The 18,012-nt window shown below is 33.4% G+C and overlaps 2 protein-coding genes across 2 annotated transcripts in view; one reads left to right on the plus strand and one right to left on the minus strand.

The window, feature by feature from the left end:
- Positions 1–135: 135 nt before the first annotated feature.
- Positions 136–2,847, minus strand: LOC123693812 (cysteine and histidine-rich domain-containing protein morgana). Its single transcript, XM_045639044.1, has 6 exons — positions 2,641–2,847; positions 2,351–2,487; positions 1,861–2,063; positions 1,256–1,472; positions 843–1,037; positions 136–495 (listed from the first exon to the last, which is right to left on the minus strand). The coding sequence occupies exons 1-6, from the start codon at positions 2,717–2,719 to the stop codon at positions 271–273; spliced, it is 1,056 nt and encodes a 351-aa protein (XP_045495000.1). The 5' UTR covers positions 2,720–2,847; the 3' UTR covers positions 136–270.
- Positions 2,848–7,223: 4,376 nt separating this feature from the next.
- Positions 7,224–18,012, plus strand: part of LOC123693794 (WD repeat and FYVE domain-containing protein 3) — a 37,093-nt gene continuing 26,304 nt past the window's right edge. The window contains exons 1-20 of the mRNA XM_045639011.1: positions 7,224–7,626; positions 7,805–8,050; positions 8,376–8,534; positions 8,693–8,885; positions 9,094–9,158; positions 9,715–9,836; positions 10,662–10,700; positions 11,189–11,390; positions 11,473–11,792; positions 11,884–12,260; positions 12,507–12,676; positions 12,844–13,011; positions 13,118–13,263; positions 13,347–13,503; positions 13,762–13,958; positions 14,276–14,434; positions 14,560–14,691; positions 14,775–14,929; positions 15,060–15,281; positions 15,626–15,775. Coding sequence (XP_045494967.1) covers positions 7,432–7,626; positions 7,805–8,050; positions 8,376–8,534; positions 8,693–8,885; positions 9,094–9,158; positions 9,715–9,836; positions 10,662–10,700; positions 11,189–11,390; positions 11,473–11,792; positions 11,884–12,260; positions 12,507–12,676; positions 12,844–13,011; positions 13,118–13,263; positions 13,347–13,503; positions 13,762–13,958; positions 14,276–14,434; positions 14,560–14,691; positions 14,775–14,929; positions 15,060–15,281; positions 15,626–15,775 — 3,574 coding nt within the window. The 5' untranslated portion in view covers positions 7,224–7,431. The remainder of the gene's footprint in view (positions 7,627–7,804; positions 8,051–8,375; positions 8,535–8,692; positions 8,886–9,093; positions 9,159–9,714; positions 9,837–10,661; positions 10,701–11,188; positions 11,391–11,472; positions 11,793–11,883; positions 12,261–12,506; positions 12,677–12,843; positions 13,012–13,117; positions 13,264–13,346; positions 13,504–13,761; positions 13,959–14,275; positions 14,435–14,559; positions 14,692–14,774; positions 14,930–15,059; positions 15,282–15,625; positions 15,776–18,012) is intronic.

Below are 18,012 nucleotides of genomic sequence, written 5' to 3' on the forward strand. Positions count from 1 at the left end.
ATGCACGCGTGCTGTTCAAGTCAAGTGTGGGGACACTAAAAATTCTTTGATTGTAAGCATTGAGCATATATTTTGTAAACATTTTGCTCATGAGGATAATATTATAAAAAGGGTTAATAAGAATAAAACCTCAGAAAATATTTAGTCAATTTTATTTTCAAAAAAGCCAATCGCAAATAGCACAATTTAAATCATCCGTGACTGTCATGAAAACATTTTATTTTGTATAAAAAATAATCTAAAATATAAATAATAATTTTTTGCTAAATATCAGCCAGCTACATTAACTTTGCCCATTGAATGGATAGCCTCAACTGTAGACAAATCTACGGAGTCATCTTCATCTACTTCTGGCTTTGGGGCTTCTTGTTTTTCCAATTTAGGTGTACTTCTAGGAAAATCTAGTTTACTCCAAGCACCAGGCTCGGCTTTTTTCAATTTAATCTCAACTTTAGTACCCAACATTGAAGCACTACTCTTATCTATATCTATGACCTGCAATACAAATAATGTTAGTTTCATAGACCTCATAAATTATATGCAGCAAAAAGTTTGATGTTGCTAACACACAAAAATAAAAATAAAGTATCATCTGAATGGATGACGCACTTATTTCGTATGAGATTCTTGGTTCACATATAAATAATTCTTTTATACCTATAAATATTTGAATAAATACGAAAATGATCGGTTTTGTACTCTTGCTAAATAAAATTGCCCTTGATAATTAGTTTATAAGCCATCATTAATAACTAGTGCCTACTCTCTACTGTCTCTACTTCAAAAATCATCTGTTGGTGTAACTACATTGTTATCAGACTTAAATGTGGGCAAGTACTTACTCCTCTTAACTCCAAATCTAGTTCAAATGCGGCATTTCCTTCTTCACGGAAGAACAACTTGACATTAAGCCGAATTGGATTCACTTTAACAAAACTAGCGATTGGATCATATTTCTTAGCGTATACACTGACTATAACATAATCAGGGGTTTGATGCCAGTCCCAACGACATTTTACTGTCCCTGCTGCTGTTGTCTGAAAATTAATTCATTATATTTATATACAATAAATTTAAAAATACAATACATTCATTATTATTGTTTATTTTAATTTTAAGACACCACTCCTTCATTATTTATTGTATTTATTAACTTTTAGTACTATATTTTCTATATCTGTACTTTTTAATAATTTAATAAATCGAATTAAAATATTATCCCACTATTTCTTTTATGAAAAGCATAAAATCTTACCTCTTTAAACCATTTGTGCGTGCCAGTTGTACAACCAGGTTGACTCAAGAACACATTGAAGTCAGTGGTTCTCTTCTGACAACAGGACCAGAATTTGAGACCTTCATGGAAGATGGGACAGCCGGGGTGGTACATACATATATCGTTGTTTGTTTGTGGTCCCTCGTAAGACGTATTACATCCACCATTCTTGCATGTTGTACCAATTGCAACAATACTGGAATAAATAAGGTGAAATATTAGGGTTAAGATTTAATGCAACTCAGAACTATATTATAAATGAAGATTGTATATGTTATAATCAAACCCTGAAGCTCGGGCACTCCTAGGTTGTACTGGTCAAACCTCAGGTCTGGCATAATGACTTTGTCAAAGAACGGCCTTTTACTAAATAATTTTCGTTGTAATTGTTGTCTAGCCTAAGATAAACCAGTCCTTCCATGAAGAGATTGTGTTTCGGGGTTTGTGTTTGTTGTGTTTCTATAACATATATATTGGAAATATGCATTTTTCTTAGACTCAATGCATTTAAAAAAATGAATGTAGGACATTTTAAATAATATTTAAATAAACAATATGATAAATACAACATATAAATTAATTACCCATCATCTGTCGTAGCAGCTTGCTGTGTCGTCTTAAGTACAGTTTGCTTTAAAGAATCAGCTACTTTTGCTTCCAAAGTCACAACTGGTGTCTCAAATGGCGGCCTTGGCAGCTGAGGCCCAACAATAGGTGCTCTTACTTCTATAACCTCCTTCTTTTCCAATTCTTTATCTAAAACCTTCTTTTCTGGTTCTGGGGGTTTCTATAAAAATATATTACATTATAATGATACTTATATGTGCTTCATTTGTAATGGTATTATACTGTATAAACTAGTTTTCATCATAAATACTGTTTAAATGGGTGTTGATTAATTTGGACATAATATTTTTGAATAATTTTTAAATATTATTAAAGTATTTATTAGTAAAACTATTCCTCAATATTATTTATTAATTCATGAAGCGCATTATATCCATATGGATACGGATATCCGTATGACACCTTTTTCACAAAAACAATTTACAATAATTGCGTATAGATACAGACCGTATTTGAATGTAAAGAATATGTGCATCCTTTTATGTTAAGAAACTCGGTAAAATCGACACTTTTCTTATTACAGCAGGACCATCCTTTGTAGGCATCGTGAAATACAGGAGCACCAGGGTGATGACAGCATTCCTCTGTAAAACAATAAAAATTGTGTTTATGTTCTGACAATAACAATTATTTCCATAAAATTTTAACTGTACAATTTAAGTATACTATCAGATCGGATACCAAAAATAAGTTATTTACAGTATTTATAGAGAGGGAATAAATCTAGAAAAATCTACCTTTGTCATTGCTGTTTGGATCAAAAAGTTGACCACAACCCCTGTTGTAACATTGAACAAGATTCTTATTTTCAGGCATTGTGGAAAAGAACGAAAAATATATATATTAATTAAAGTTATGAGCACAAATGATAACTCCAATTAATAATTAAATACACACACGTTCCGACTTCATATGGCAGCTTTGTAACTTGAAATTGAATCTTGAAATTAAATTTCAATTTTCAATTTTACTGACACTTGACAATTGACATATATTCCCCAATGTTGCCAAATCTTTACACATGAATGTTATTGTAAAGTAAAAAAATAACAAACATAATTTAATCCACAATTTAATCCATTTAATCCAATGCGAAAGTAACTCTGTCTGTCTGTCTGTTACTCAATCACGCCTTAACTACTGAACCAATTTGCATGAAATTTGGTATAGAGATATTTTGATACCCGAGAAAGAACATAGGATAGGGGTTATTTTTATTAATCATCATGTTAATTCAATTTTTGCACTTACCACATTTAGATTTCCATTTTTCGATTGAAGCCTTCTGAATAATAAAATGAATTTTTCAGGGTAGCTACCTGATAGATAGAGCAAGTTTTACTGGGTAATTTTATCTTTCTTGGTATTTAATTCTTTTTTTATTCCATTCAAAGATCTAACGATGTTAATGTGTTGAATTGGTCTATCTTTCAGCTATAGCAAACAAAAAAAAATCAAGCATCTTCCGCTATAATTGACGTCACCATGAGTGAAAATATCATCGTACTCGGCGATAGGTGAAAAATAGAAAAAAACGTCATAACTCCGAAAATACGAAAAATCGCACAACATTCATGGGGGTTATTTGGATAGCCCTCTAGGTCTTCTATATACCTCCCAGCTTCCGTTCATCACTACTTTTTGGGACATCCTGTATAGTAATTATTGTATACTAGCGGTCCGCCCCGGCTTCGCCCGTGGTACATATTTCGCAATAAAAGGTAGCCTATGTTCTTTCTCAGGGTCTAAAGATTGTCTGTGCCAAATTTCATCAATATCGGTCCAGTAGTTTAGGCGTGAAAACCTACATAATTACAAACATTTCCTCTTTATAATATAAGTATAGATGACTTATTGTAATAAAATGATTAGTTATAGACTGTTATAGATGTAGGTAACTCCTACCTTTGCACTAAATTAATAACTATGGTAGAAGAAGGGTCTTAGAAGAAGGAGCCTTAGATCATTAAGTAATGGATGGAGTACGCTGGCAAATGTTCTAACTAAACTTTCTGCTGATTTTGGTGCGGGGAGGGTAACTCACACTATTGAAACACAATCACACATTCACAAAAATAATTTGTATCACGAAAGTCGTAAAAATTTACGACCATTTAAGCGACGAGTTTTTAAATTCAACTCTAAAGATTAAATTTGTATTTCATTCCAAGTTGTCTCGTGGGGAGTGCGGTTCAATATCGCGTTCTAAATTCAACTTTATCACTTAGGTTATAAAGATTAAATTTGTATTTCTTTACAAGATAGTCTCGTAAAGAATGCGGTTAATTTTCGCGTTTTAAATCATTGAGATAATATTAATATGGAGACGATACCGCCTACATCACTTATGTTCCACTCAACATACGTCATGTGGCGTAACTGCACTCAGTCGCTTGCTCGCTCATTGGCGCGAACGTCAAGCTCATTTTTTATTTGTTTTAAAGTGAAACGCATCAAATATGCCTACGTGTGTGTTACGATATTGCACAAATAATACAAAGAATACGGAAAAGTGCAAAGGAATAACTTTTCATCAGTAAGTAACTAGATAATAATTTTTAAAACTTAGTTAGAGCAAAATTTTTGGCGGGCGACATTTTGTCATAGATTAAAAATTTAAGATATGACATTGGGCATGAACTAAGTGTTGTTAGTAATATTTGCTGGCGTATATTTTTATAGTATAAAATAATAATTTTACATATTTAGAAAAGCATAGACTGGTTGTTAATTGAAAAAAGGTGAAATCATGAAATATGAAAATCAATTACTCAATCACCAATTTTTTTTTGTTAATTGATTTTAATCAAGTTTTTAATTGATATTGTATAAGCTACTGACTTGAACGTATAATTGAATTATTATTTATTTATCTGCACTAATATTATAAAGAGGAAAACTTTGTTTGTTTGTTTGATTGTAATTAATAGGCTCATAAACTACTGGACCGATTTTGATGAAAGGAGAATGCCCATTTTTGGTACTGGTTTTTCTCATGCATCAAGACAACAATACTATTAAAAAAAATCTCGGCAATTTAGAGGCCTTCTTACCATCGCAAAATATATTTTGAACAGGGAATGTTTTGTAAAATCTAATAAGACATGTAATTGTTTAGATCCGTTATTATAGATTTAGTGTCCATTACCGGTTACCACGGTAACCAAGCGGTAACTTATTACATTTACTATATTGTTTTCATTGAATTACAAAAAAAATCAATTAACATAAAATCACTCTATAAGGTATTGTTTATACACTGTAGGTTGTTTTAACAAAGATAGTGAAGTAAAATAATATAAATATGTATATATAAAAAAAAATATTATTATGACATAGCTTGGTAGGTAACCAGTTATTTCTTATTTGTTTCTTTCTTCGAATATGTAGTGAAAAAATGATTCAAACAACAACAACAACAACAACATGTAAACCGAATAAAAACTCAATTGGCATTTTTTAAGTAGGTATATATTTAGGTTTTCTTGAAATCCGTCCCGGAAGATTTCTGGTGCCTACCTACACTAGCCGATGAACAGATAGACTTTGTCTGAAAGCATAAGCTCTACGCATAGATTAAATATGTTAATCGAAAAATAACCTTTGGACGATAAAATGTTACCTAAATCACACATAAACCTAACTAAATCGGGGTTATTTAAGTTTTGAGGTTATTTCACATTTTTCTCAATATCTTGAAAACCCCTGTTTTTATCACAAAAAAATCTTTTGGTAAAAATCTTTTGAATATCGAAGAACCCTCCAAAACCACTCTGGCATTGACGCAACACTGTACTGTGGTCCATACTTTCATGGGCATTCTCCTTTGGCACAGACAATCTTAAGACCCTGAGAAAGAACATAGGCTACTTTTTATTGCGAAATATGTGCCACGGGCGAAGCCGGGGCGGACCGCTAGTTCAGAGATAAGTAATTAATATTTTTTCTATTCAAGGTTTCCATGTCTGGGCCGTGAAGAAAGGGAAAAATTATTTTTTTTCTAAAAAAGGCTCAATTTGTAAGGAATAAAACTTCCCATAGCCCTGACTGAACCTAAAACACGAAAAAAATTAAATTATTCCATATGACGTCACTATTTACATCATCCTATATTATATGCCAGATATTGTTAGCCCCGCGTAGTAAAGTCAGTTTATACCTAAAATAAATATTAAGTAAGTACAAAGAAAATTTCAAGTCAACGTGCATGTAAGGAGTGGCACCCAATAAAATAGACAGAATGAAACAAAGTGTCGCCTCTATAGCGGTGAGTCAGTGACATCGCATAATCTATGACTGTCTAGCCGTCATTCGCGCGTCCCGCGCCGCCGCGCTTGGCGCACAGATTTTGTTCGTGGTGTCTGCTCCATATTAATATTATCTCAATGTTTTAAATTCAACTTTATCTCTTAGTTTTTGACGTGACAACGTCTTAAATTAGGTTGCGGCTGGGAGTCACTTATGAAAAAGTGTAACGCTCGGTAACGTTACGATGAGTCACCGAAAGAGGAACGCGGGCATGGTTAGCCCGCCTAAGAGCGAGAGAGACAGACATAAAAAGTCGTTGTCACGTAAAACTTTCGCCCGTATACCGACTTTACAGGCAACCAATGTTTTTTAATCGTTTTTTAAAGATTAATTTGTATATTTTCTTTCCATGATAGTCTCGTGGGGCCGCATCAATGATCGAGTAAACATGACTCGATTATTTGTCTTGTTCTGAATATCGCTAAACGATACATCGACGATTGTTAGAAATTGCATTTAAATAGATATTTACGTAAAAAAAAAATAAAAAAAAACTTACAAATGAAAGATTATTCCATCTTTTTAAATATTTGATGTGTTTGACTTGTTTCTGCAAGACTTGACAGCACAAAACGGAATTTTTAGCGGAGCACTCGCAGACGTCCTTTCGATGATTTACGAATACGCAGAGTGTTTGTAATCGATAACGCAAGTAGTTTTTATGAAAGCATAAGATTTTTCGATTCGAATAATCTTATACCTCGGCGAAAGGGGAAGCGCCTGTGAGTGTTATCCACGTGTTATCTATTACTTAATTTGTACTTAATGATCTAAGGTAGGAGCACACCCACACCACACTTTAGTGACTATTGGTGACTATACTATATAATTAAAATTGTTTAATAATATCAGATTATTAAAGATTAAAATTTGGATTTGACATAAACTGTCAGACGTAAAATACATTTGGCAACATTTTACCTACATACATCAAATATCAATTTCGATATTGCGAATTTGTGTAGGCGTATTTTTTTGTTAGAAAATTATTATACCTATCTAAAGAAAATTGTGAAAATTAATTCAGTGATAAAAATTAGACGTTTTATTTATTTATAAATTATAATTTTACGTGTATTCTTTGTTTTTACTAAATATGTTGGATGATAAAAAAGAAATCAGCGCAATGTAGGAACTCTAGACGATAAAAATGTAGAAAATCCCGTTGGGAACATACTAAATATGTTGCGATAGTGGCGGTGTTTATTTTAAGTGTAAACATGAATTTGATGCGCAAATTGCGTGGTGCTTCCGCCTCCACATCGGCGGAGCCCACAGAGGCTGCAACTTCTCATGTTCAGCTGGGATTAATGCATCTGAAAAAGTTATTTGCTGAATACACTCATCCAGCTCAACCGCTGACAGAAAGTGAAAAAGATGACAAGCTTTATAATATGCTTCCGCTTTTTTGTAAGGTAATTTTTATTGATTGAAAAAACAAATAGTTAAATGACATTTCTGTTTACCTATCCATATATGGAACAATGGTGTAAACAAACATTGGTTAGAAAAAACCAATGTTATTTTTATCGATGTAATCACTTTTTTAATATAAATGACAAAATAAAAAGATTTATCTATATTTCTAATTAGGTATTTGGTGCAAGTCCTTCAACTGATATGAATGAAAAGTTTTGGGATATACTTTCATTTTGTCAGCAAGTTTCCAAACTTATGGTGTCAGAGATTCGCAAAAGAGCCAGTAATCAAAGTACAGAAGCAGCAAGCTGTGCTATTGCTAAGTTTCTAGAAATAGAGAATTCAGAAGAATCAAGTAATGGATGGATGTTATTATCCACCTTAAATTTATTGGCAGCTGGAGATCAATCTCTTATTCAGGTAATAAGATTTTATAGTAAATTGCTATTTCTTTTGCCAATGTTTCATATATGAAGTTTTCCCTGGTTTGGTTATATGTACTCATTGAATTTAATAAGTAGGTACATATAACCAAACCAGGGAAAAACTGTTCTATAATTTATTATAGATTTCTCTTGTGTATGTGTGTGTGTGTTAAATAAAGGATTTAAATATATTATTTCTTCCAAGTTGTGCTTGCTTCACTTTAATAAATAAATTATTCATATTTAAAAAATAGTTCATATGATTTTATATATTATAGAGAATATTTTTCATTCAACCTCCTTCTTAATACATTTAATAGGTGATGACAACTGCAGCCATACCATCAACTTTAGTAAAATGTTTGTATCTATTTTTTGACCTTCCCGAAATTCCTGAGTCAGAAGCAGATGTACATGATGATAATAGTGAATTTACACCTCGGGAAAGAAGAATTCTTTTGCAGAAAATTTTTGTTCAGGTAAAGGAATCTATTCTTGTTCACCAGACATTGATTTTTTATTAAGATAATGTTATATTACACAATAATTTATTAATCAAGTTAATATTTCAATAATTCATATTTTTAATATAAACAATAAACCTTCAATAATAATAAAAAAAACACTTTTTGTTTAGGTTCTGGTAAGATTATGTAGTCACCCATTTCCATGTGAGGAATTAGCAAGGAAAGATGATTTGAGCCTGCTATTCTCTGCAATTACGTCATGGTGTGCTCCCCATAATATAATGTGGAGGAAATCAGCAGCTGAAGTATTAATGACATTGTCTCGTCATGGCTTAACACAGTCTGTAGTACAGTACATACATAGTGAGTACTATATATATACCTTGTTATTAGCATACATCTAACCATGGTATGCATAATAAAAAAATAAATAGTAAAATTATCACTTTATTATTACAATCTGACCAATAATGTATGTGTGTTAGCCTTTTCCAATTACTTATTGCAAAGTTTTTAAACAAATGTGATAGGTACATGAATTGAATAACTAAATGTGTACTATCATTTTCAGATAAAGGATGTGTAGGCTTGTGCATTGAAAATATGCAAAAAATTCCAGAATTGACTCCACTAGAGGTAATAATCATGGTTTTAAAAAACATAATAATACTTTGAGGGGTTTAAATTACATTAATTTGAAAATTTAAAGAATCAAGAAGAAAATGCTTTCTCATTATAATAAAAATAATTAGCCAATATGTTTGTCTTTTTACTTGAATTTCGAAGCGTTGATTTTCCGATTAAAGAAATCATATAAAAAAATCTTAATACAATTTGAAACAATAAGCAGCAAATATTGAACACAATTGTAAATATACCAATATATATATCTTAATATATATAAATCTCGTGTCACAATGTTTGTCTTCAATGGACTCCTAAACCACTTAACCGATTATAATAAAATTCGCACACCATGTGCAGTTCGATCCAACTTGAGAGATAGGATAGTTTTTATGAAAAAAAAAACGTAAACATGTAGGTACCACGGGCGAAGCCGGGGCGGACCACTAGTATATTATATATATTTCTTATTATATTATTTTGTCTTTAATTTATTTCATTGTTATATTTAAATAAAATATTTATAGTTTATACTTTGAGTTAAGTTAAGAAAAGGATTTTTTTACAGGTTGTTGAAATGTTTGTGGCAGTGTTCTGTTTTCTAAAAGATTCCAGTGAAGTCAGTCAATTATTGTTGGATGATTTTAGATCATGTCAAGGATATCTTTTTCTATCGGAATTTCTTCTAAAGTATGTACAAAAATTATCTAATATCTATACCTAATGCAAGTCAATTCTTAGATATCGTGATTGTAGTAGGAAATATGAACATATTACTATTTATTTGTCTTTTCTTTTTTTTGGAGATCATTAGTAGTTTTATGCATGATTATTGATTTTATCCCAAAACCATAGTACAGTGGATAGTTACAGTGAAACTTGGTTAAGTGGGACCTGGATAAGTGAGAAACCTCCATAACTGGAACTCATTGTGAGGTCCCAACACTTTGGCACTGAATTACCTCTGTTAGTGAGACGAGGTAAACCTCTATATCTGGGATTTGTTCTTTCGATTTATCATCATAGTTATCTCTATAACTGAGACAGCAAGTAAATTTTATATGCATAAACCTCTGTAACTAAGATAACATTGTTTGTTTACTCATTCTTATTCTACCCACAAATATCACACGTAATTTCAAGTACGTAAGTACAAATTTTGAGCATCAATTACCTTCAGTTTTAATTTCGCTTTACTATCATACAGGTGTTTTTTTAAATGACCACACCTGTATAACTGAAATAACCTGTACCTATAGTGTATTCTCACCTCTATTAATGGAACCTAATGGAACCACCTCTGTAAATGAGACAGATATTTATTTATACCTGTATATCTGAGACACTGGGTAAGTGGAATACCTCTATAAGTGAAACGAAATTGCAGGTCCCTTGATGTCTCACTTAACCAGGTTTCACTGTATTATATAAATTGCTTTAAACTCCCGTTTTTTTTTGCTTAGATTATTTTATTTTTTCCTAGGTTTTCAATTTTTATCTTTGTTATTGTCACAGACATGAGAGACAAGATGTACCTGATTATTTAACGTCAGGGTAAGCACATATTTTTTTTGTTTATTTTTTCCTTGGATGTTATAAATTATGCATGTTAATTGAATTTGAATAAGTATTATGGAATGATTATAGTCTATGGAGGAACAAGATTTTAATGAAGTGGTAACAGGTATTAACTATTAACGTTATATCAAATAATATTTTCAATTAAATATTTTTTTAATAATACGCGGGTCCACACAGAGCGAATAGCTTTAAAAAACTGTGCGAAGCAGTGCGTGGGTGGACGTGGCTGGAGGGTGCTCTCTCGCGGAAAAAATGTGTGGAACCTTTTGACTAATCCTGTTAATCATGTTTTTGTTTTTGCAAATTTTTTTTTCAGTAATTTCACCTAGTATATAAAATTATAAAGAAAAAAGGGTGAAATGAATTATTTAAATACTATAATAAATAAATAAAAACTGGAATATTACAAATTGTAAGTAAACAAATTGTTGTTATTAAAGGTTTGATTTTTAAAATTGAAGGTTAGAAGAAGAACGAGTGAGCGGGACGGAAGCTCGAGCGGCTCTAAGGAATCTTGTTCTCATGATATCGTCGCTATGCGCGTGCGGGTTTTCGGAATTGCGACCGACTCGCACTAATACAGAATTATTTCAGTTGCAAGGGTTTGTCTTACCGCAGCCGTCTACACCAGGACAAGCAGTTAGGAACGTACAGGCATTTCAGGTAAATTCACGCCTGCAATAAAAAAAAAATGAAATGAATTTAAAAAAATCATTTTTTTTTATTAAAAAAAATTTTTTTACAGGTTTTGCAATCCGTATTCCTAAAATCGAACTCACCAGCATTATGTTGCACAATACTTGATGCAATATCAAGCGTGTACCACGCGGACAATGCTAATTACTTTATACTGGAAAATCAAAATACCCTCAGCCAATTTTCGGAAAGAGTTCACACCAAAAACGCAGAGATACAAGAGAAGTTTTTCGAGTTACTAGAATTTATTGTTTTTCAACTGAACTTTGTGCCCTGCAAGGAATTGATATCACTGTCTTTGTTATTGAAAGCCAATAAGTCAAGAAGTTGTAGTATATTGTGTATGAAAACATTGTTAAATATTTTGAAGTAAGTATACATTATTTTGTATGGTTTTATTTCACTTGACTTCATAATATTTTTTCAAAATTCACTAAAAAACTTCTTTTATGTTATTTAGACATAATGCACTCTTCAAAGACGTATATCGGGAAGTTGGCATGCTAGAAGTGTTTGTGACGTGCTTGACACGATATGCGGTATTTTTAAAAGATAAACAGATACTAGAGGAAGAAATGGAAAAGAAAGAGACAGTTTCGAGTGCAACTGAGTCTCCAAAAGCACCGGATAGAAAAAAGCGTCAATCACGACAAGACTCGTTGATACAAGATCCCAATATTGAGATACAAGAAGAAGAACTAGGTTCTCTAGTCATGGAAGGTCTAACAGCTTTGTTGAATGGAAATGTGAACAATTGTAACGTGTTCAGAGATTGTGGCGGCGCCAAGTGTGTTCACGGAATGGTCGTTTATGAATCGTGTAGGACTAAAGCATTGGGTATGTGTATTTACTTCTGTAAATATGTACTTATATAATCCAATTTATAAACTTTGAAAAAATTCAAATAAAAAAATATGCAAGAAGCCGGTTAGAAATCTTGAGGCCGATTTCTAACCGGCTTCTTGCCTTATGTAGTAGTCTATTTTTCCTATCCTATCCTATTAGAAGAGTTTCTTTTATAAGTTGACTTCCTATTAAAATCTATATTTCTATAATAGTCATGCTCAAATATTTAATTAACAGGAGTTATTCGGGAGTTGATCGTCAGTGGTTCTGGCGAAGAGGATATGTCCATGTTACTATGCGGCATGCATGCCGCTCCTAATGATGCTTACCGATTGAAGCTACACATTCTGAAAGCTTTACTTGTCTGTCTCAGGGATTCACATCGCACCCGGACTATATTTAGAAAGGTAAATAACTTTGAAATTAATTAGTTTGTCTGTGATTTTGCAAAAAAAAAATCGATCCTTATTTTTAGTATCAAATATATTTGCAAAAACATTCATCTGAATATTTCAAGGCATTGTAAAACGTAACCCAAAAATCAACCGAAATTAAATTTAAACTTTTCTTTTAGGTCAGTGGTTTTGTCTACGTCACTAGCGTCCTTGTTTCATTGGAGGGGAAATTAAAAGGAGATAAATTGATGGATCACGATATGTTGCAACTAATACACATTGTCTTCTATACTATTAGTACGGCGATGCGATTCGAACCGGCTAATGCAAAGTTTTTTCATCATGAGGTAAGTTTATTGAACATTCACTTTATATAATAAGTGTGAGAAGAGTTATTTATAATTTTCGTTTTTTTATAAGTTTAATTCCAATAATAATTATAATATTTTTTAGATCTGTATGACAACATTGTACGAAACAATAAGGCTCCTTGGTTGTTTTACCAATGACATAGAATTACAGCACGACACAGAGTCTGGTGACCCGGAACGTTATGAGGTCTTTCACGATATTTTTACAAGCAATATATTAGAAACCACGTCAGTATTTATCTTTCTCGTTAATACAATATAAAATTATATTATACTCGATTTTAGTTATTTAATATAATGTTCTCTTGTAGGTTTCCAGAGACAGTGCCAGTGGAATTTATTCATGCGTGCATTGTACTGAGGTTGCTATATGATGTGGCCTTAGATTCATTTGATAAGCCATTAGCTTTTGGATCTCTCAATGTAAAGTCACCGAGCTTAACGCGACAAAGTTCCGCAATCAATGAAGTAAGTAAATATTTATTTAGGAAATACTTTCAACTTATCTATCTCAGACAGGAGATCATGTTCCAACAATAATATAGCATACACCTGGAATTTTTGTGTAGTGTAAATATTTGAATCATAATATGTAATTTTAAATTATTTAATTTATTACGCAATAGACATCCTATTCCCGCATATACTAAATCAAGACTATTTGTAGGTAGTTGTTTTGAATTAAACATATTTTTAAAATCTATATTCAAAATATATTCTATTCAGGCGAAACCGGCAGGCCGTTCGACTCCCCTCAACCTATCTATAGGCGCGCCATCCACTGAAGCGTGGGTCATCCACTCCGGCGTGGTGATAGTGCTCGCTAAACTATTGCCAGCTTTACCAAGACCACAAGAACATGAAAATGATGCTAGAGCGCTAAGAGACTATTTAGCGCACGTGTTGAAGAGCCTGGTTAGAAGGTATATGATAAATAAATTTAATTTGCACTACGAAATAAACACATTTAAAGGAATAAACATAAACTTATAAGGGGCTTTTCTTTTTATTAACCCAATTTTTTCGGCGACACTTATCGAGTATCGATTAGGAATAGTAATTCTTGAATTAAAAACTGAACTCATTTCTTTTTTAATCAACATAGTCGTTAATGGTCCTCCGAGCCGGATCTATAATTTTAGTGCCGCCTGTCTGATTTTTGCCGTTTCAATGCTTTATTTATTACAGTTCTCGCTGTATTTATTAACTCTTTGATTTGATGAATTTGTTTTATTTACAGTGAGCGCAATCAGCAAGTAATGTGTGGGGGTGGATTAGCAGGCGTAGTGCTAACTGTATGCAGCGCCGCACTAAGAGCGGAGAAACACCCATTGCATGCGCCAGCCATGTATGTTTTAGAGAGACTTGCCGCACATGCGCTAAGGCCCACTGAACTCAGGTAATTGGCCTTTTAAATATCATTAAAATTGACTTACATTTAGGTATGTAATATTAACCATTCAATAAAAATAAAGCTCTCTGACAATTAGCAACTCATTGACTTAATATAAAAATATTTTTCAGGGAGTTTTTAAGGATGGGAAATCCGCTTAATTGTTTGGCACCAGAACCTGGACAAGTTTGCAAACCAGGTGGACCTGTGCCACTTACGAGGATCAAAACATTGGTCTCTATGACAACACCCAGAGATTATAGGTAACAGGTTTATTATTTCTTGTCTATTATACTAAAACTTACGCTTAATTATTTTTAATTAAAAAAAATATTTCGTTTTGTAGATCGCAAAATTCATGCACTCTACCCCCTTTCGTTGAGTTCGATATGTCAGCGGAAGGATTCGGTTGTCTTTACCTTCCAAGTATTGCGCCGCAGTCTGCTAATTTAAACGCTCTCGGCTCACAAGATACTTCAACACTCGGTGGAATAGGATCAGGTACACAATATATTACAGATAATATAATATGTAGACAACAAAAATTATGTATGTACTATAAATACTTCTACTACTACTTTATATTTGTATAAATGCCAATGCTGTATTTCCTAATTTAATATTATTTCAGGTGATCGAGTATTTCCACCACAAACGGGATTGACATATTCCACATGGATATGTGTGGAAAAATATTCAGAAGCACGAACAGACCCGCATTGCGTTAGATTACTGACGCTAGTGCGAAATATCAATAATTCAAGAGACGATCATCTTGTGTGTCTTGCATTAGTGCTTTCAGCAAGGGATAAAGCTATTATTGTATCGACGCAGGAAACTTTAGTCCCACATAGTAAGTATCTGACAAATTTAGTTTCTGATTTATGATAATCTTAGCGGATTTAATTTAAAGTACTTAATCGTGCTCTGATGATACTGAATTAAATAAAAAATAAAAAATGATACTAACAAAATCTCTAGTTTTTTCGAAAGTTAACCCATTGAGCCCCAAGTGGCCCGATCGGTCCACGACACATTAGATTTTCTATTGTGTCTGTGGTTCCGAGGCCTGAGTTATTAACTGTAAGAAAAATGAAAATAAATACTTCTGGATATTGTTAAGGCTCTTTTCTAAACGAATATTTATAAATTTATATCAAATAAATATTTATAAATATATATATTTATTTGGTATAGACGTGGGTGAATGGGAGCCAGAAGGTACGGGCGAGTGCGGTGCCCGCGTGTGGTGTCCGGACTTGCAGCACGAGGGCCAGTGGCACCATCTAGCGTTGGTTCTCAACCGCGCTGTGCTTAAGAACTCCTCTTTTTCTCTTTATCTTGATGGTAAGTAACTTAGGCTACAAATTGGTAGTTTAAAAGATCTTTTAGAAATTGTATATTGAATAGTGTTTAAAAGATCTTTTAGAAATTATAAAAAAAATTAAAAATCATATCAATCACTTACACTAACTAACTTGTGGTTACAAAGTTTTTATAATAAATTTAATGTCCGCACAATTCACCAACACATTGGCATACAATATATTTATATTATGCTTATCTAATTTTATAATTTAACTAAGTTATTATTTAAACAATATATTATTTACATTAGTTCATTAGATCATTTTACATTAATAGTACACATTATAAATTATAGTATACGATTTATTTCACAAAATAGAATAGAAAAATTATGACAGTAATTCCTATCCCGTCACTCGCAAGATGTGTGTAAACACCTCCGCGATAAGTTGCGATAGTATGATCCGCGAGCTTCTCGCATGACATTTATTGCAGCAATAAATTGCAGGATATGTAAACGATATTGCAAGTAACTCATGCAAGACTTCCGCGAGTTTACTTGCAGGTGGAAACGGGGCCTAAGGCATATCTTTTCGCAAGTATTTTAATATGTTTTTCGATGAACCAGAATTTTGATCTGAGATATTTAATTTTTTACATGTGACTTGTACTAATGAAAATTTAAATTGCTTTTCAGTCGCACTTGTTGCCAAAAATGTAAATGTATCTTGTATTTATATTTAATACGCCAAATCAAACCGCTGAAATGTTAATTTTTTTTCCATTAATAATTAAACTTAATCTGGACTGAAATTTGTTAGGCAACCCATTTGCAATATATTTATTGAGCTATTAACTTTAATAACAGAATCGTTAATAGTACAGATACAGAAGATTTACTCGGCAAAAAGATATAAATAAATGCGAGCCTTACTTCTACGCGTTACAGTGGTATTTAGCTTGCACAAAATTATGTGCCTATAATTTTATTCACCTACAAGTTTTGTCTCTTTCTATCGCGTGTCCTTTATCTTTTCTTACGATGTTAGATAGATACCAAGTATGTTCCTATTTAGGTATTAACTATTAGTAATTATTGTAATTGTAGGTAAGCTCAAAAAAAATAATATAATAATAATTATAATTAGGGCGTAGGGATGTGACGACCCCATCGCCCACGGTTGGAATGTCTGTTGTCTACGTGACAACAGATATTCCACCCGTGCAATCAGTCAACCCGCAGGACACCTTGTGGCGGGGTGTCGGGGAGTAGCGACCCCGCGAGAACCGAGTGCTCCCGGGGGAGGCCCCTGTCTTCATCTCCGGCTTGCCTTCACCGGCCGGTCGGAGTGAAGCCTGACGAGGACAGGACCCCCACCTCTGGCTTGCCTTAACCGGCCGGCCAGAGTGGAGTCGCGAGAGCTTTTAGCTCGAAGGGTGGATGCGAAGCGTAAGTGGCGAGTGGGCACGTGATGCTGGACCCTCAGGGAGCGCGTGATCGTAGTTTAAAGTCCAGGGACGCCTCTCCACCCTTAGCTGCTCACAATATGTTGCCCCCTTGTCGCACTATTGCAGCGACTTATTTCGGGGGCCCATACAGTGAGAGGGCGAGTCACCACCTGCCAACAAATTTTTACTTCCCTTAAGTAGAAAGGCAGGTGCCATAGTTTCCATAGTCCCCAATGCCAGTCCATGTAGCATCCCATTCCATAGCCCGGTTTCTTTTGCTTCCATTTCTCACAATAGTCCTACATCGGCCGCGGACTGCCTAGGGCTGTATCTCTATAGTGCAGTCAAGGGCAGGCTGCGGCTGGTGTCCCACAACACATTAAAATTCTCGAAAGGGCCTCTGCGTGTTGGATCCGTGTCCCCACGTAAGCCTTCCAAAGATCCGGGTACCGTCCTTCTGGTGGTACCCGAGTATTATGGAAATGAGAATTATAATTAAGTATAATTGTACCAAGTTTCATCAAAATGGAACCGTTAGTTCTCACGTGATGCCTGCACATACAGACAGACAGACAACAATTTTTTAATCACATATTTGGAATTGACCTTTCTACAGATTTATTATATGTAATAATAATAGATTAGCGCGCGACCGCTATGATATCACACACACAAAAGAAAAAGCAAAAACAAAACACGCACACGCTCGATTAAATGTGTCGTGTTGTTTTATGTCAGTACGTCGTGACGTGGGTGGGTGAGCACTCGAACGCCACACAATACCTATAACTTTTAACATTTGTTTTAATCCATATCGTTAAAAAATA

The sequence above is a fragment of the Colias croceus genome, chromosome 8 (genome assembly GCF_905220415.1).
Source record: "Colias croceus chromosome 8, ilColCroc2.1".
NCBI classification, from domain to species: domain Eukaryota; kingdom Metazoa; phylum Arthropoda; class Insecta; order Lepidoptera; family Pieridae; genus Colias; species Colias croceus.